General features: G+C 38.2%; 1 protein-coding gene across 2 annotated transcripts; it reads left to right on the forward strand.

Moving 5' to 3' along the window:
• Window positions 1-1842: 1842 nt before the first annotated feature.
• On the forward strand, window positions 1843-19200 carry DDX59 (DEAD-box helicase 59). 2 transcript variants are annotated; one of them, XM_081322196.1, is made up of 8 exons: window positions 1843-2131; window positions 7649-8469; window positions 9181-9348; window positions 13130-13219; window positions 14471-14722; window positions 15514-15666; window positions 16425-16553; window positions 17244-19200. In XM_081322196.1, the coding sequence occupies exons 2-8, from the start codon at window positions 7660-7662 to the stop codon at window positions 17505-17507; spliced, it is 1866 nt and encodes a 621-aa protein (XP_081178322.1). In that variant the 5' UTR covers window positions 1843-2131; window positions 7649-7659; the 3' UTR covers window positions 17508-19200. The 2 variants fall into 2 exon arrangements, with proteins under 2 accessions (XP_081178322.1, XP_081178323.1); XM_081322197.1 differs by having other exon boundaries at window positions 1861-1892.
• The last annotated feature ends 999 nt before the right edge of the window (window positions 19201-20199 follow it).

A 20199-nucleotide genomic window follows, 5' to 3' on the forward strand; every position in this document is an offset into this window, starting at 1 on the left:
TATCTAGTATGTATTCTAAATATCTCATCTACAGTATATCATTAATTACCTTTTCCTTGCTTTCCTCCAATGCTTCTGCTAATATTCCTGCCATTACAACTGCTAGGTTCTCTCCTTTTTCTTCTTCAACATTTTGGAATCTTAAATAATAATCAGCTCTATCCATCTCTAAAGTGATGATCATTTTTTTCCTGATTCCTGTCTGTTAGTGTAAGTCGGTTATCAATCTCCTCGTCTCTTATCTGTTAATTCAATTCTTTCTTCAGCTTGGATGAACAAGGGCGGGGCGGGGCCAGCACTGCAGCGGGACAACACATCCTTTGGGAGCTCCTGAAGGATTGTCGCTTTTCAGCTGTTTGGGGGGTCTGTCTGAGTTTCAGACAGATCAGAGCCGTCCTGTAGGGACGGTGAAGAAGGGAGGCACACTTTGGCAGCACAGGAGGGATTGCAACCTCCTGGAAAGCCGAAGGAAGCTTCCCGGACCAGCAGCTGTCAGATGGCCATTGCGAGCCGCCACAAGCCGGGGCGGCCACTTGGAAGATCTTGAAAGTAAGTTTGGAGGACTGCCTGGGTGAGATGATGGAGAAACCTTAAATGCTGGAAATAGTGTGTGTGTGTGTGTGTGAAATAAGAATTTGAAGGCGTGGAGAAGTGGGTGGGGGGAGCGGACTTTTAAACTGCTCCTCTTCCGGAACTGCAGTGGCGGACAACAATGGAAGGCAAAAGAAGGCAATGAATCAAGTATCTCAGCTGAGAATACTCTTGGAAGTTTAGGAAAAAATAAGGGAGAGTAAGTGACCTTGAATGACAGCTACTGGATTCACTGATAAGAAGTTTACAGAGTCTGTTTTTTAGTTTGTGGAATGGTGGATTGTTTTTCACTTTGGAGACCATATTTTTGATTTTCTCTTCTTTTGGACTAAGGCACGGAGATTCTGAAACTAACAAAGAGCATAACTTGTATGGATTAATTTCTTTCTTCCCCTCCTTTTTTTTAGATATAAGGATATTTGGCTTTTTCCTTCTCTTTTTCTTTCCTTTTCCCTTTGTTCTCACCTCTTCTTGTCACTGAAATTTTTCGTACTTTTCTTTTCTTTTTTGGAGCACATTTGGATTATAATACCCCATTGGTATTTGGATTACAAACTACTGGAGAAAATGAAGAAGACTACAACACACCCAGCAACAGCTGCCCTAATATCACAGAGTCCGGTGGCACAGAAATCACTGGACAATACAACGCAGCAAGAGAGATCCAACATGTAATTGAAAAATATGATATTGGCTCTACACACAGACTTCAAAGAAAGGATTGGCAAACTAGAAGAGGACCGAAAAGAGGTCAAAGAACTGATGGAGAAAAATGAACAAAGACTGCAACAAGCTGACATAAGCTTTCAAATGCTTATGAAAGAGGCGATCAGAGCCAACAACTGCTTTATCCTCTTTTTTCCCTTTGTTAGGAATATTACGTCCGGGTTGCAAAACTTCAAACCATCACTAGAGGGACCAACAGATGAGTAAACTTCAATCTTCTATTGCCACCAACCGGCCTTTCCATTTCATGCAGCACCAGCCACTTCTGAGCTGCTTCGGAAAAAAACACGGAGCTTCTCCACAGAACAAAACTCGCTTTTGTTTGCATCGGGTGGGTCCCAAGGAAAACCTTAGCCTACTTAAACGTATGCCTTCCCGTTTTATTCAGACGTGTCTGCAACGCCGAGCGGTTGCTCACAACGCAGCCCGCGTTTCCAAGATGAGCCGGAAATGAAGGCTGTGAAAGACCAGCCCCTTTTCCGCTTCGGAGGATCCGAGGCGCCGTGACGACGGCTAGAACGGCAGTAAGGGTTGGGAAGCGTAGAGATCCTGCCTGCTGGAGGACGGATTTTGTGGTAGGGTGATCAAGGAAGGCTGAATCGCTTTCCACGGGAAACCGGGTCTGTCGGTCGCTGTTGTTGCAAATCGCCGCCTTTTGCTTGCATGCTGCCTTTTGCATTGGACCGCCGTTTAGCCTTCTGGGTCGAGATATTTATCGATCGTCTATCTGCGGAGAGGTGCGGCTAGAGAGTATCGGATCCTATGGAAGAATCGTTTGAGATACATTGATCACAGATCTATGGGCTGATTTGCAGTAAGTTGGCAACGATTTTTGACCGGTTAGAGAGGGGAGTTGGTTTTAAATTACAACTAAATCTTGAGTGGCCTTCTCCTAGTTCAGGGGTAGGCAACCTTGGCTCTTTTATGACTCGTGGACTTCAACTCCCAGAATTCCTGAGCCAGCATGGCTGGCTCAGGAATTCTGGGAGTTGAAGTCCACGAGTCATAAAAGAGCCAAGGTTGCCTACCCCTGTCCTAGTTGCTTATGTTTTGGCATGACTGCTTTGCCGTTTTGTTGCCTTGACCCTCATCTGTGTGCAGCTCTCCTAGTGTCTTCGAGAATTACACATTACATTTTTGATTAATACATTAATCAGCTATGGTGCACAGAATAGGGGTACCAGGGCTTCCGCTGATTTTTATTATTTTTAGAATCTCGTTCAGACATTTAATTTCATTTTACATGTAGGTTTAACCCTGTTGGTCCATGAACCTGACTCTGATAAGTAGACCTTGGATTGGATTAAAATGAGAATAAAAATAAGGCCTAAATCTGGATTGGATTAAAATGAGAATAAAAATAAGGCCTAAATCTGGCTGTCCTGTTTTAATTCACAACTGCATTTATCACATACCTGTAAAGTACACTAAGGCAACCTTTTGTCTTTTTCCTGAGCAGTGTTGTTTTATAAATATTGTAAATCAAAACTTATGTTCTATGATAACCGTGATAGACATAAAATTGATTAATTGATGAAGTAGTGGGTCTTATTTAGAAGTCATTTTGGCCTTTATGATTTTAATGCTAGCTATTTCTTCATTTTTCATGGAAACATCTTTATAGGAATTACAAGGGGGATATTAACTGCCACACATAATCTGTTTAAAAACAACTGTTATCAAGTAACATTAGTAAAGGACAAAGTTAAAGGTGCAGACAACCTTTCCCATCTTCTCTCCATCTGAAAACATGGGATCAGCAAAATTTAGTTTTAACAAACATCATTGCTCGTTTATTCTCTGTTGCTTCAAGAGGACACATAATAAAGGCTGGAAAGGTTCAGCCTGAGTGAACATTTGGGATTTTCTTTTTTAATTTCATAGAAACAGTGAAGCAAAAGAGAACATTTGAGTTAACATGAGGATATGCTGATTTAGTCACTCAAGTTGTAAATCCTATTTCAGAAGCTCAGTGAGGATAAACTGACATTAAGATAATATATAATTCAGGACAGCTTTTTGATGCGTTTAATATGGGGAGTGGAGGAAGTACCAGAGTGAGGCTTGGAGCTAAAAAAGTAGGTAAAAAGTGAGGCCTCAGTTTTACTAGCCACTGATATAAATGATATTATTTTATCTTTAGTCAAAATGACCTGGGTTACACATCTGTACTGCTTCCAAGCAATGAGTGCTTGTATCTGTAGGACAATATTACTGATTTGGTACAGTAATGAGTTGCTTTAAGAAACAACGTTAATTTTAGACTCTGAGGCAATGCTTATATTATTAATTTAGAAATAAATGTTTGCCTCAGTCATTTAAACTGTACTATGAACAGTGTCCAGAAAGCAATGGAGGATGCCTTCTATTTAATGACACAGTGTTCTTTCTTATCACCTCAGCCTCTGCTAGTTAAATAGCTATCGCAGCAAAATTCCCAGAGTTATATTTTATTTCTCTATGTTGAAACTGGACCCTTTGCAGCCCTTCATAGCTCCATAACAAACAAAAAAAAACCAATTCAAAATTATGCTCATTGCTTCCATTATCAGAAAAATATTTATTGATGGATTTGGTTAAAAAAAACCCCAACTCTCAGAAAGTAACAGGTATTACTTGCAAGATTAACTCACTACTGTGCTACTTTTCTGGTATATAAATGCTGTAAGATGATCCATGAATTCCAGGTTTAAATAACTCGTTGTTGTTAGTTGCGAAGTCATGTCCGACCCATCATGACCCCATGGACAACGTTCCTCCAGGCCTTCCTGTCCTCTACCATTTTCTGGAGTCCTTTTAAGCTCACGCCTACTGCTTCAGTGACTCCAGGCAGCCACCTCATTCTCTGTCGTCCCCTTCTTCTATTGCCCTCAATCTTTCCCAGCAGTAGGCTCTTCTCCAGTGAGTCCTTCCTTCTCATTAGGTGGCCAAAGTATTTGAGTTTCAACTTCAGGATCTAGCCTTCTAAAGAGCAGTCAGGGTTGATCTCCTCTAGGACTGACCGGTTTGATCGCCATGCAATCCAAGGGAGTCTTCTCCAGCACCATAGTTCAAAGGCTTCAATTCTTTGGCGCTCAGCCTTTCTTATGGTCCAACTTTCGCAGCCATATATTGCAACTGGGAAGACCATAGCCTTGACTATACGCACTTTTGTTGGCAGGGTGAAGTCTCTGCTTTTTAGTGTGCTGTCTAGGTTTGCCATGGCTTTCCTCCCCAGGAGCAAGCGTCTTTTAATTTCTTGGCAGCAGTCCTTGTCTGCAGTGATCTTGGAGCCCAGGAAAATAAAATCTGTCACTACCTCCATTTCTTCCCCATCTATTTGCCAGGAATTGAGAGGGCCGGATGCCATGATCTTGGTTTTCTTAATGTTCAGTTTCAACCCAACTTTTGCATTCTCCTTCTTCACCTGCAAGAAGAGGCTCTTTAGTTCCTCTTCACTTTCTGCCATTAGAGTGGTATCATCTGCATATCTTAGGTTGTTGATATTTCTCCCGGCAATCTTAATTCCAACTTTTGATTCATCTAGCCCTGCCTTTCTCATGATGTGCTCTGCATATAAGTTAAACATGCAGGGTGACAGTATACAGCCTTGCCAGACTCCTTTCCCAATTTTGAACCAGTCAGTGGTTCTGTGTCCAGTTCTCACTGTTGCTTCTTGACCCACATATAGGTTTCTCAAGAGACAAATAAGATGGTCTGGTACTCCCATCTCTTTAAGAACTTGCCACAGTTTGTTGTGATCCAAACAATCAAATGCTTTAGCATAGTCAGTGAAGCAGAAGTAGATGTTTTTCTGGAACTCCCTAGCTTTCTCCATGATCCAGCATATATTGGCAATTTGATCTCTAGCTCCTCTGCCTCTTCGGAATCCTGCCTGTACTTCTGGTAGTTCTCGATCCGCATACTGCTGGAGTCTAGCTTGTAGGTTTTTAAGCATAACTTTACTAGCATGTGAAATGAGTGCAATGGTGCGATAGTTTGAACATTCTTTGGCACTGCCTTTCTTTGGAATTGGAATGTAAACTGATCTTTTCCAATCCTGTGGCCACTGTTGAGTTTTCCAAATTTGCTGGTAAATTGAGTGTAACACTTTTACTGCATTGTCTTTTAAGATTTTGAATAGCTCAGCTGGAATACCGTCACCTCCACTAGCTTTGTTGTTGCTCAGCTTTCCTAAGGCCCATTTCATTTCACATTCTAGGATGTCTGGCTCAAGATCAGTGACCACCTCACTGTGGTTATCTGGGATGTTAAGTTCGTTCTTGTATAGTTCTTCTGTGTAATTTTGCCACCTCTTCTTAATCTTAAACATTTTTATTCGAACAAGCCGGCCTGGCCTGATGGGGGATTGGTGGGGTTTTTTATTGTTGTTTTATTGGGGTTTTAATATTGTATTGATTGTTTTAGTGGGCATATATTTAATCCTTTTTTAATTTTTGTAATTCTGTATTTTTATTCTTGCCCTGTTCACCGCCCTGAGTCCTTCGGGAGAAGGGCGGTATATAAATATTATTAAATAAATAAATAAATAAATCTCTTCTGCCTCTGTTAGGTCCCTGCCATTTTGGTCCTTTATCATGCCCATTTTTGCATTAAACGTTCCCTTCATCTCTCCAATTTTCTTGAAGAGATCTCTAGTCCTCCCTATTCTATTGTTTTCTTCTATTTCTTTGCACTGTTCATTTAAGAAGGCATTCTTATCTGTTCTAGTTATTCTCTGGAATTCTGCATTCAATTGGGTGTACCTTTCTTTTTCTCCCTTGCCTTTCGCTTCCCTCCTGTCCTCAGCTATTTGCAAAGCTTCCTCAGACAGCCGTTTTGCTTTCTTGCATTTCTTTTTCTTTGGGATGGTTTTAGTTGTTACTTCTTGTACAATGTTGTGAACCTCTGTCCATAGTTCTTCAGGCATTCTGTCTATGAGATCTAATTCCTTAAATCTATTTGTCACCTCTACTATATATTCGTCAGGGATATGATTTAATTCATACCTGAGTGGCCTAGTGCTTTTCCGTACTTTCTTCAGTTTAAGCCTAAATTTTGCAACGAGAAGCTCATGGTCTGGGCCACAGTCAGCTCCTGGTCTTGTTTTTCCTGACTGTATAGAGCTTCTCCATCTTTGGCTGCAGAGCACATAGTCAATCTGCTTTCTGTGTTGACCGACTGGTGATGTCCATGTGTAGAGCTGTCTCTTGGGTTGTTGGAAAAGAGTGTTTGGTATGACCATCGTATTCTCTTGACAAAATTCTATCAGCCTGTGCCCTGCTTCATTTTGTACTCCAAGGCGAAACTTGCCTGTTATTCCAGTTATCTTTTGGCTTCCTACTTTAGCATTCCAATCCCCCAAGTTGATGAGGACATCATTTTTTGGTGTTAGTTCTATAAGGTGCTGTAGGGCTTCATAGAACCGGTCACTTTCATCCTCTTCAGCACCGGTGGTTGGGGCATAGACTTGGACTATTGTGATATTGAATGGTTTGCATCGGATTCGAACTGAGATTATTCTGTCATTTTGGGGATTGTGTCCCAGTATTGCTTTTCCTACTCTTTTATTGAGTATGAAGGCTACTCCATTTCTTCTGAGGGATTCTTGCCCGCAGTAGTATACCTGATGGTCATCTGAATTAAATTCACCCATTCCTGTCCATTTTAATTCGCTGATACCTAAGATGTCGATGTTCAGTCTTGTCATCTCTTGTTTGACCACGTCCAGCTTTCCTTGATTCATGGATCTTACATTCCAGGTTCCTATGGAGAAAACATCTTTACAGCATCGGACTTTCCTTTCACCACCAGACACATCCACAGCTGAGCGTCCTTTCGGCTTTGGCCCAGTCGCTTCATTCTTTCTGGCGCTACTAGTACTAGCCCTCTGCTCTTCCCCAGTAGCATATTGGACACCTTCCGACCTGAGGGGCTCATCTTCCAGCGTCATATCTTTTTTCCTTTTGGTACTGTCCATGGGGTTTTCATGGCAAAGATACTGGGGTGGGTTGACATTTCCTTCTCCAGTGGATCACGTTTTGTCAGAACTCTCTGCTATGACCTGTCCGCCTTGGGTGGCCCTGCACGGCATAGCTCATAGCTTCATTGAATTATGCAAGCCCCTTCGTCACAACAAGGCAGTAATCCATGAAGGGGTAAATAACTCTAACATGTGGTATAATTAATAGACTCTAAACACAGCTTACTTTATTCCAATTCAAACAAACTTGCTCCTGTATGAATGAAGAATAATGTTTCTTTGAGTTTCCTATTGCCCTTGCTGAATCATATGGAAATATTAATTTGTCAGAAGATTGCCAGTTCTAATGATTGTATATTTTCATGATAGGTTCTTGAAGAATGTTTGTTCCCAGATCTCTCAAAGTCAAGAGGAATGTGGTTGATGAGGAGTGCTGTCTCGCTAAGAAAAACAAATCCTCCCCCAATGAATTTGTATCTGAAAAGTCTACAGAACTCAAAGATTCCGAGTCTGACATAGTAGGTGCAGCAACTGTTGAGACTGATTCATTGAAATCAGTAGAAGGACACACTGCGCCACAGATATTTTTAGATTCAACTCTGGCCCTTTCTGAATCAGAGTCAGAAAACAATGAGGACTCTTGTGATGCAGAAGAACCCATAAAATCTTTCAGTAAAATTCAGCGCTGGCCACAATCTGGGGAACCTGTATGTGTGGTCTGTGGTCGGTATGGGGAATACATCTGTGACAAGACTGATGAAGATGTATGTAGTTTGGAATGTAAAGCCAAGCACCTTCTACAACTCAAAGGGGAGGTGGAAAGCTTAAAGCCTACTAAGAGTGAAGAAGCCATTTCTCAACCTACCTTACCTGGTGTTGCTTATGTGTATGAAGAGAATGAATTCCTGTTAAGCCTTGAGGATGAGCAGATCGAAAGTTTAAAACAGCAGCTTGGCATAGCTGTTGAAGGGCAAGGAGTTGCAAGACCCATTGTTGAGTTTGAACATTGTGGCTTCCCAGAAATTCTCAGCAGCAATTTAAAAAAAACAGGCTATGAAGTCCCAACCCCTGTCCAGATGCAGATGATTCCAGTTGGGTTACAGGGCAGGGATATTTTGGCAACTGCTGACACGGGCTCAGGGAAGACTGCAGCTTTCCTCCTTCCTGTTATAATTAAAGCTTCAGAAGAGGTAACCTTTGTTCATTGACTGGATCCAGGTTTGTTGAAAAGAATTGTTCAGACCATTCTAAAGCATTATCCTTTTGAGAAATTCTGCATAAGATCTCAAACTTTGTTGTTGTTTGCCAGAGAAACTACAGTATACATCTAAACTTTTTTTCAATTTAGGTTTTTATCTTTCTGTTACCTCATTTAAAATATGTGATTAAATTTGTGATATCACCTGTGGAAGAAATTTATACCTGGGTAATTGAAATATACTTACTTCTGAAGACTGATTTTTTTTTAAAGCATAATCATTGTAATGAAAGCATAAGCAAATCTTCCCATGATCAAATGACTCCTTTCCTTCTACTTGCTGTCACTTATTCACTTAAGGCAGAATATTGGTTTATTGATGTATACCGCTGCAATATGCTATACATCAAGGGTCTTCAAACTTGGTCCTTTTATGACTTGTGGACTTCAACTCCCAGAATTCTTCAGCCAGTGTGTCTGGCTGAGGAATTCTGGGAGTTGAAGTCCACAAGTCATAAAAGGGCCAAGTTTGAAGACCCCTGTTATATATGGTGTAATTACTGACATCATTAGATTAATCATGGATGTAGTGATGGTGTTGACTTTGTCTGATATAAATTAACCCCTCTTGCATTTTATTTTTCTGAAATTTTTAATGAAAGGAAGAATCAGTAACCTGTTATTTGTTTTTATGCTTTTTAAGACAGAGACTTTGTCTGCTCTTATTCTGGCACCAACAAGAGAATTAGCTATACAAATAGAGAAGCAAGCTAAAGACCTCATGATTGGTCTACCAAATATGAGAACCGTTCTTCTGGTTGGAGGATTGCCTTTACCACCCCAGCTTCATCGCCTGAAGCAAAATGTTAAGGTAAATCACGTTATGTTATGTCCTTAAGATCTGAACAAGCATTTGATGCAGTTTACGTTCAGAATGGCATAAAAGTCAGAGAACTTGATTGAAAGAGTGCATCTATTTTATTGGCAAGTTCCAGAATAGCAAATAATTATTTTCAAAACAACCATAAGGGAAAAAGAAAATAATTTTTTTTCTTCTTATTCATTCGCTCAGCAAGTTAATTAAAACTTTGTTAGGAGTAACAAACTTCATAAAGCAAAATGCAGTATTGTGACGTTATAAAAGTTACAGTAAAGCAAGAGGTAGTTCATGATTCATTGCTTCCATCTTTACAAAGACAAAGCCTTTTAGCATAGAGAATTTTGTGGTATTTGCCCTCTAACATTGCTGACAGTAATGCAGTTATTTGTAGGACTCAGTTCTTACTCAAAGAGTAAATAACAGCTATGGCTTGAAGGGCCTTGCACAGCTCCATCTTGTATACTAATTGTACCCATTCCTGGATCTGGAGGTTTTCCTCAAAGTTACTCATAGTTTAATCTCCTAGTGATTGGATTACTGCAGTGTGTATTCTACATGGTCTGCCCTTAGTACTTACTCAGAAGCTTCAGCTGGTCGGCTTCCGGTTCGCGTGTGCGGCGCTTCCGGATGTGCAGGAAGAGTCCACTCTCTGCGGTCCGATCTTTCTTCCTTGTCCCTGAAAAGGGTTGAAAGTCGCCCTGGAGGGGCAACCACCGTGAGGAGGCCCTCCTGTGATTGCAGAAGGGTGGCAGCCCTCCACTTGAATCCAGAGCAGCTCCTTTGGCCCGAAGAAGAGACTGGGACCAGAAGACCTGGCTCTTCGAGCTCTCTGGCCCAGGCTGAGAATTTTAATTTTAATTTTAATTTTAATTGGGGTTTTTACTTTTTTTTCAGGGATTGATGTAATTTTTTAAATTGTTTTTAACTTTTGTATTTCTTGTTTTAAATACCCTGTAAACCGCCCTGAGTCCTTCGGGAAAGGGCGGTATATAAATCTAGTAAAATAAAAAATAAAATAAATAAAGATGGCCGATCATTAAGCCACTCCCTGCCGAAAGCCAAAAGCACTACCTAGCACTAAGAAGCAATCTGGAGGACCTGGGTGAGACTTTACCTTCCTTATTCCCCTAACCATTTTCCTATGGGACTTTTCTGAAAATTTTCCTCCCCTTTTTTTGAAAGCATGGCATTTATATACGTGGGGAATAAATTTCAAAGCCTTAAAAAATCAAGTGATTCAGCAAAGAAATTAAGCAATCTTATCTCTACTTACTAAAAAGCTTTTATTTTTTGTGGGGATTTACTACCCTATTTTCTGTTTAAGCTGTGAATTAAGGAAAAAAAAGAATGGACTAATGTTACAAAAGTTTTATATTTATTTGGAAAAATTTTTTTTACATCGCATTCTATATGCTATTGATAACATCTTGTGGCGAAACGTGGTACAGCAAGTAAATCTTTTTCTTATTGTGAAAGCTGACTGAATACCAGAGCTGTCCTTGACATTACTTTCAAAGATAAGTGAGGGAGCACCTGGCACTGAAAACAACTCTTTTGGAGGTGGATAATCATTGACTGTGATTAAAATAGTCTCCATGGAAGATTTAGCTGTAAACAATAACAAAATGGATGAATACATCCCACCACTTAATTACAAACTGATATTGGACACGATTTTGGCAATGACAGAGCAAATTAAAGCCAAACTGCAAGATAAATCTGACATCTTAAAGCCACCAAATCAAACTCTGACCTTACATGAGGAACTGACAATCCAAAAGCAAACAGAGGAAGTGGACACTAACACTAAAATAGGAGACTGCAAAGAACAGCAAATGCAACCTACAGAGAAACTTAAAAGTCCAAATTTCAACGTCAGTTATAAAACTTGCAACTCAAAAAGCAACAACACCTGAAGAAAGCAACATTAAGAGTGAAGATATTAAAGGCCTTCAAGTACACTATGTTGAGGATTCAGCTAATCAAATGACAACCATAACACCAGCTACTACTTTCTATCTAACCCAGATGGAATTGGAAGAAGAAAAAGACCAGACTGTTCTAATGACAACTATATTACATCAAATATCAAAAACTGAGCTATTAAAGCAAAATTTTAATGGCTACAAAGGGGACACTTTCTTTACAAAACTGATATTTGGTTGGTCTCCCTAGATTCAAATAAGGGGTATAGGAAGAAAGGGAGATAGATTTGCGAATTTAAAGACGCTAAAAAGCAAACCTGATTGGCACAAAAGGAAGGCGAGAGTTAGATTTAAAAAATTGAATTTGTCTCTTTTTTGGGGATTCCTAAGGATAGAGTAAAAATATCTTTTAATGGATTAAGGGGAATCTCTAAAAAATATAAGGGAAAACAAAATTAAGCTCTTAGAATACAACCCTGAACTATATTATAGAATCTAGAATGACACATGGAATATATTAGTTGTAATGATATAGACAGAAACTCATCTTGTATTTAACTTTTAAAAGAAAGTTGGTTATTAGAACCGATATATATAAAATAGAATTTGGAAAGATATAATATAAGTTATCTTGCTATAATTGGTGAATTGTTAAGATGATAAGTAGACGGTACTGGTAAAAAATAAGAATGTTTTGAAATGAACATTGTAAGTTTTGTAAACAGGATAATTACTATTGAAATAGGGAAATGTGGGTTACCCAAAAAGTAAGCTTTCTTCCATTTAGCATAGGCTAACCTGGATTACTTTATTGCAATTAGGTAAAACCTAAAAGCAGGATATTGATATGTATTAGTGAAAACATATTGAATTTTTTTTAACTGACTAGGTCACAATTAGAAATGTATTAATTTGATTAATTTGACTGTTATAACTAAGGGAGTCGGAGAGGGAATCCTTGTTGATGTAAGCTGAACTATTTACAAATAACTTGTTATTTGATATTGTTTACTTTTGATTACCCAACCACTGCATTGCTTCACAAATATTTGAATGTAAATATTAAAAAATTAATAAAACTTGTATATAAAAAAAGAAGCTTCAGCTAGTTCAGAAATCAGCAGCATAGTAGTTCTGTATGTGCACTGATGTGTGCATATGTGCATTGATAATGCCTCTACTCTGTAAACTGCACCAGCTACCCCTACAAAATAAAGAGTCTTGGATTAGATCTCTTCTCCATTTCCAGCCCTTTGAACTCGTCCATAAAGATACCCTGGTCACTAGTATTTAAAGCTTCTGAAAGAATCAGGAGAGCCAGGGTGGATGTAATATTTTCACCTGAGTTTACCTAGGTGAGTAACAAATGTGATCAATGCTGGGCCCTTTGAACTACAGCATGACACCCTTCTTAGCAACCTTTCCTTAAAATGAAAATGAAGACAGGCTTCTTCAGCCATTCTTCAACCTCCTTAAATTCAGGCAGGATCACGCTTTGTCTTAAAACATTCACTTTTGGACGCAGCCATATACCAACCAAGAAGGGCATAGTTCTCAAATGCTGGTAGACACAGAGGTCCAAGGAATTGTCCTTTTTCTCCAGGCTAATAGAATCAAACTTTCCCCAGATAACTACATCAGTCCATGTTTCAACTACTTCCACAGAACCAGTGGATCCATCTCCAAGCAAATCTTAAGTAATTTTATGTTTCATGTGCTGTGAAAAATCCTGTTTTGCAAATGTAAACATTTTCTCACCTTGGACATTTGATTTAATATGTTTGTTGGAATTTGTAATAACAATGAATTTATTTTCTATTATTTGTATTTCCTGCCTTTTATTTTAGGTGATCATAGCTACACCTGGAAGGCTCCGAGAAATTTTAAAGCAATCCTCTGTTCAACTTCATAATATTAAAATTGCTGTTGTTGATGAGGTAAGTGTATATTATTGTTCAAAAAAATGTGTGGATAGTCACTAGTGTAATGACTTCTATTTTGAGGGGGGAGATTAAATGACTTCTGTGTGGTAACTAAGCACTGTAAACCATAGTCGGCAAAACATTACAATTTTGATACTGTAGTTTATGCATAGTTAGATTTTTAGCAAGTTTGGGTTAACTTAGCATAAAATGTAATCTTGTAGTATCTCAAGACTTTTTCATCTGCCAACTTTTAAAGATAGGTTACAACAGTTATAAATTACAGTGGAAGATTTTCTTGTACTTGGCAAAGAGGCAGCTGAGTATGTAAAAGTGTTTCCTTTCATCTGCTTTGGTCATTGAAATAGGCCAAATTTCAAACAACTTTCTATCATGCTGGACTGTTATTGTTGACAGAAGCAGTGGCCAGAAAAGAGACATAATTTGAGATTCTGGGAATATGTACTTCTTAATCAGGTTGCCTTTGTTACTCAAAGAAGCATTACTATAATACTTTTTCCCCATTACAACCACTATCTAAAGAGTGCACTTTCTCTCTACATGGGCATCAACATTCAGAACCTGTTGTGACTCAGGGTCAGCCTGTGGGTTCGGCACCCGGCTCAGATGTATCGGATGACTCAGATGAGGGGGAGGAGGTGTGTGTGGGTGACGAACCGGCTGATGATGGCTTGGAGGCTTTGCAGAGCCCTCAGCCGGGGACCTCTTCTCAGCTGCGTGAGCCCGATAGTGCGGAGGATGATGACCCACAGCTGGCCCTGTTCAAGGACGCCCGACGCAGGAGGCAGTCGAGCAGGAACAAACAAAGAAAGGCTGTGGGACTCCTCGGGAGGAGGCACAGGGAGACCACGCCCTGAACTCTAAATAAAAGGAGTGTTTGGGGAGGGGCTGGTTGCTGAAAGCAACCCTTCCGCTTGAGGATTCAAGTTCCTGTGTTTTTGTTTCTTGTTCTGTTAATTGACTATTAAATCTTGGCAAACGCTTTTCAGCCTTGGACGCTCTCCAGTCTCTTCTGTTTGAATAGGGGTTTGCCTTACTACAAGGCCGGAAGAGGGCTGGTTCAGAACAGAACCATCAGCTGGCATGATTATTGCTGAGAGATGAACTTCATGCCATAGTGAAGTAGTTAAGTTTGGGAAGCGCTGATCTGAAATTCCAGATAGATGTTGATAATGAATGTAAAATAATGTTTTCACGTATCTTAAGAATAAAACACTAGCTAATCCATTTCTTTTTTAAAAATAGGTTGACACCATGCTAAAGATGGGCTTCCAGCAGCAGGTGTTAGAAATTTTGGAAAATATTCCCAATGATCATCAAACCATCTTGGTGTCAGCCACAATGCCTTTAAGCATTGAACAGCTGGCAAGCCAACTTCTGCAGAATCCAGTGAAAATAACAGTTGGAGAAAAAAATCGGCCATGCTCCAATGTTCGCCAGATTATTTTGTGGATAGAAGAACCTTCCAAAAAGAAAAAGCTTTTTGAAATATTAAACGTTAGTATCCTCATGAAAAAACAAGTCTTTGCTTCTTTTTATCGACCATAGATGATTGGGAAAAAATGACCTAGAACCATTGCTATAATCAGTTCTGCTCCTGGAAATATAACCATTTAAACCATACATCTATTCCTCTTGGGCAGCTTCTCCATTGAAATGTTGATAGTATCAATTTTATTGGTTATGTAGACTTGCATTTTACAGCATGCATTCATATATGTATATGTATATATGTATATGTGTGTGCGTGTATGTATAGGTGTGTGGGTGGGTGTGTCTGAACCTGTGATGGTGGAAGTTGCTTAAATTAAAAAACAACTCATATTCAAAGAATTATGGCATACTCGAAGGCATTTTAGCTATGTTCGAATAGAAACCAGGCCACGCTATATCGTACAAAGTTTTCACAAAAGTGTTAAAATAGTTTGTATTGTGGCATGTTTCCTTGATAAGAAACTAAAACACCAAACCTTTGGGCTGTGAGAATTTAAACAGCTCTTTTGATTTGGTCAGATTACTTAAATCCTCATGCTGTTAAAAGCTTTTTTTAAAACGATGGTAATAGAAAATAATGGCTGATATTTGCCTTCTTTTTACTATTCGAAAACTAATCAAAACATAACTTCTTCAGCCTTAGTAATATTGGAAAATAGTTGGATAGTTCTTTTGCTTTATTTACTACAGCTAAATCTCACACTATTCCATTTATCTTTTTTTGGTACATAAATTAAATCTTTTTTACCTTATGCTCACTGTAGTCTCCCTGTTTCCCCCCCCTTCTTTTTTAGGATAAGAAACTCTTTAAGCCTCCAGTACTGGTATTTGTGGAATGTAAGTTGGGTGCTGATCTTCTGAGTAATGCGGTTCATAAAATCACAGGTTTACAGACAACCTCGATGCATGCTGACAAATCACAGTCAGAAAGAACTGCAATTTTACAGGTTTGTAAACATCTAGGGCCTATCTCGAAGCTTGCTAAATCTGTGGTTAAAGAACTCTTAAACCAAAGGTTCCCAAGGTTACGTATGAGGACCTATGGAGTTCCGCAAAGTCAAATATTTCAACATTTCTATGTTTTAATTTCTAATACATTAAATATCGATACAGTAACTACAACCCATATAAACCAAACTCTTTGGGGTACTTAGTCATTTTTAAAAATATAGAGGGGTCTTAAGACCAAAATAATTGAGAACTGTTCCTGTACACACACCAAATAGCTATTAGGTAGAGCAGGGGTCTTCAAACTTGGCCCTTTTATGACTTGTGGACTTCAACTCCCAGAATTCCTCAGCCAGTGTGCCTGGCTGAGGAATTCTGGGAGTTGAAGTCCACAAGTCATAAAAAGGCCAAGTTTGAAGACCCCTGAGGTAGAGAGTTTGAGATTTGAGATTGACCTCTTAGTGAGTTTCCTTTTAGATGAAAGTTATTTTTCATATCGCAAAATATATCTCGAGTTTCATTGTGTTGGCTAAAGCAGCAATGGAATCAGATTTGGGAATTTTAAGTTCATAGGAAATGTCTCGTGAGGAATATGCTTTCAGTTTTATTAAATTACATAGGTCCTTCTTTATCTTTATTGTTCAGCTGTTGTTTTTGTTTTCTTTGAAATATATTCAGAATTTTTGATGATGTCTTTGTAATTTTGAAAAGTATATTTCTATTCATGAAAATAATGTTTATATTTCCCTTGTCTTAGGGATTATTGCAAGGGAAATATGAAGTTGTAGTAAGCACTGGAGTCCTTGGGCGTGGACTTGACCTTGTCAATATTAAGCTGGTTGTGAATTTTGACATGCCATCTAGCATGGATGAATATGTGCACCAGGTAAATATACTTTCTGATTTAAAAGGCACAGTGTGATATTGAACCTTTCAACAAAAAGCAAGCCTCATTGCTCAAAAGTCCTACAAAGTGCTTGATGATACCAAGTGGACAGTGGAGAAAGGACTTTTAAAATTAGAAGTTCACTCCTGAGTATGTTACACATTTTAAAGAGTGCTAAAGAGGTTCGTTCTGTGTTATGCTATAGGGTTAAACAATGAATTTATTTTTCCGAGCACATTTTGAAGTAACAGGTAAGAAGACTAGCGTCTATGGAGATTCATTTAAGCATCTATGGAGATTCTTAATCATCCAGGTTATATTTGTCCCAAATGTGTTTTTCAAAAAACAACTGGACTTCCTTTGTTTTTTTTCTTGAAAACATTTTGCTCCTCATCCAAGAAGCTTCTTGAATGAGAAGTGAAATGTTTTCAAGAAAAAAAACTAAGAAACTCCAGTTGCTTTTTGAAAAGCACCTTTGGGAACATTCATTTAAATAACTTCCTTACTAAAATTAATTAAAATGCAGTTAGCAACATAGTTTTGTGATGTGACAATTACTCTACATATCCTGCCCCCCCCAAATAAAATAAAATAAAATAAAATCTTGTGGCTGTAAGTTCAGGACTATGTATAGTTACCTATAACATTTGTCATTGATTATAATAAATACCACTGCTTTTCCTTTTTTAGGTTGGAAGAGCAGGTCGGCTGGGTCACAATGGAACTGCAATTACATTTATTAATAATAACAGCAAGAAACTTTTCTGGGATGTGGTAAAGCGAGTTAAACCAACTGGCACCATTCTCCCACCTCAGTTATTAAATTCTCCATATTTACATGACCAAAAGCGGAAAGAACAGCTGAGGAACAAAGAATATCCGAATGATCTTGTAACTGGGGATAATCTTATGGACATTATTAGAAAACATGATAAAAGTACTTCTCAAAAGTAACAAGCTAAATTTAAAAATATAATTTGTTTATGTTAACTTGTTTTATATGCAAAATTTCAATCCATTTCTATGGATGTGCTTTAATAAAATATAAGTTTGTAGCCCCATTAATTCAAATGAAAGCTAAGCAAGGTATTAATTTTTTTTTCATTTACACTGATGCTTAATTTTGGTGAGAGCTGATAATTTATACATCTTATGAGATATAAAGAGTGCCAAGATAATGACTTATCCTGGATCATTTTATACAGTATTTCATTAAGGTCTTAGATCTCAGGTTAAATGGCAAAATACATTATGTATTTTCAGTGGCTGGGTTTAGTGCAATTTATGTAGAGAAACGGGGAATCAGGAAATTTCACTGTTATCAAATATTACAGCATTCCACATATACATTTATTTAGTAGCGATTAATTGTGCTAAATCTGAGGGATAAAGGTATTTGGATTAAAATAAAGGCTCTGGTAGTCTTAAACTTATTTAAAATGTACATTTAAGTTCAAATTCAGAAGATGTTGAGACAAGCAACTGGTCAAATACTTCTGAAATATATTATTTATTCTGCTGTACCGGTTAGCAAAGATTCAGTGTTGTAGGAGGGGGGGTTAATCTTGTTTTCTTACAAGTAATTATTTCCAGTCCTAGTTCAGATTGACAGTTAATTGGGCAAATAAATTCAATTCATGTGTGTCAGATTTTTTACCTGGACGGGAATCCAAAATTGAAAAAGGGCAAAAAGATCTTGAATCTAGGGATGGTTATCTATTCAACTTAGTAGTCAGAAATCTCTAGAATGAGTAATTGTGCCGTTTGAGTATCTCGTTTTGAAATTAAAACATGCAAAGATCATTGGCTACCTGGCTGCACAGTAATACATGTATATAGAAGAACATCAGCAGAATACAAATTTAATATGCAAATAGCGTGAGCTTCTGTTTTGGGCATCATAAATTAATGGGCAGATAAGAAAAGATTTCCACCTACCAAAATTTTGCAAGGCAACATTCAGCCAGTAGTGAGTATTGAGCTAGATTAGATCTTCCCAGTCTGGGTACTTTCAAGATAGGTGGATATTAATTTCTCAGGTTTTTGGCAGTATTCATGTTGGCTAGGAATTCTGGGAGTTATATCTGCACATTTTTTATTTAGTGCAAATATTGATATGTTGGCATGAATTATAGAGGGGGATTGAGTTGAGTTGGGGAAAGCTGGATGAGAGTGACCCAACAATTTACCTCAGTATAAAACAGCTTGGAATAAATATTGATGATTGCAGTGGAGGTAGAGTGGATTTCAAAAGGGAAAAAAAATACAATTCTTGAACCTGAGATACACTGATTGAATTGTGCAATCAAATTGGTGTCAACTCTTACCGAACACATAGATAGACCACTTCCAGCCTGTCCCTCAGGTCTTCCAATGTGCTGTAACTGAGTCCACTTTGTTGCTATTCATTATTCTCTTTCATTTCATCTTTCAAGCATTATAGATATCTCAAGATATGATATTTACTTACCTACCTACCCTACCCTACCTACTGTCAACTGACATGAACTGTCTATAAAACCCATGTTATAAAGCTGTATGAGTTTTTAATTGTCATGAACAACTTTATTTCTAGAAGAAAAATGGCTTCCTCTTTTGCTTTCCTTTTTAGTAAAATTATTCAAATAAAGAGTTAATATTTTTTTTATTCTACTGTGATCTAACCTTTTATTTAGATTGTGTTTAATAAATTCATACTGTCCTATAAAGCTAAAAAGTCCTAATGTGAAAAAAGGGAATTGACAAATCTGAAAAAAGTGTATGCTAATTTAGACCATGGCTTTTTAATTTGTCCTCTCAATTTTTCTTACAGTCTAGAAATACAGCCTGAGACAATAGTTGACTATGGCTAGCCACACTCAAGGCTACACTTTCATCTAGTTACAAGATGGCTTTACAGACACTTAGGGATTTGAAAGGCTGCTCTTAGATTGATTTATTTGTTTATTTAACATATGGCATGAAAGAAATGGATAGCAGCATTAAGGACATATAGAAAGAACATAATAGTATGATACATATAAGATGGAGATATATGGCCAATTTTGTAAGGTATAAGAAATCCAAGAAGTTATATATTAAATTACAAATTCCATTTTAAAATTGAGGGCACTCTGATATGCCATACTTATCAATTAGAAGGCTTAAATCTAGGAAGCCTCCCCCCCTCTTCCCCCTCCTCCCCCCGATATCTGCACAGCAGTTGCACAGTACTAACTTCGGTGCAAAATCCCAGTAGAAAGAAAACTGGATTAGTGAACTTCAAGACTCAGGAAAGAATGTAACTGACCATACACAAAAATTTAGCGGGTTTTGATGCTAGCTGCCAGTGCTGGAAAACTTTGAACAGGATTCACAATTTAACATGGTATCTGTCAAAATTCTCTGTTTAAATGGGGCAGAATATCTTCCCCCTGAAAGTGAATGCAGTGCTCCCCGGCAGATACTGATCATACTGTGCTTAGCTGCCATCTGAGAGCTTATGCAGGAGGACAAGTAGACTTCCTCCAATTAACAAATACTGTGCTTAATTGGATAAAGTCCTAGATATTAATATATAATTATTTTATCTTTGTTAACCAATATATTTTAAAATGCTCTTAGATAATTGGATTGTACAAGCTCTAGAGGTGCAAAATTGGAGAAG

This window comes from Vipera berus (assembly GCF_964194415.1).
Source record: "Vipera berus genome assembly, chromosome: 3".
NCBI classification, from domain to species: Eukaryota; Metazoa; Chordata; class Lepidosauria; order Squamata; family Viperidae; genus Vipera; species Vipera berus.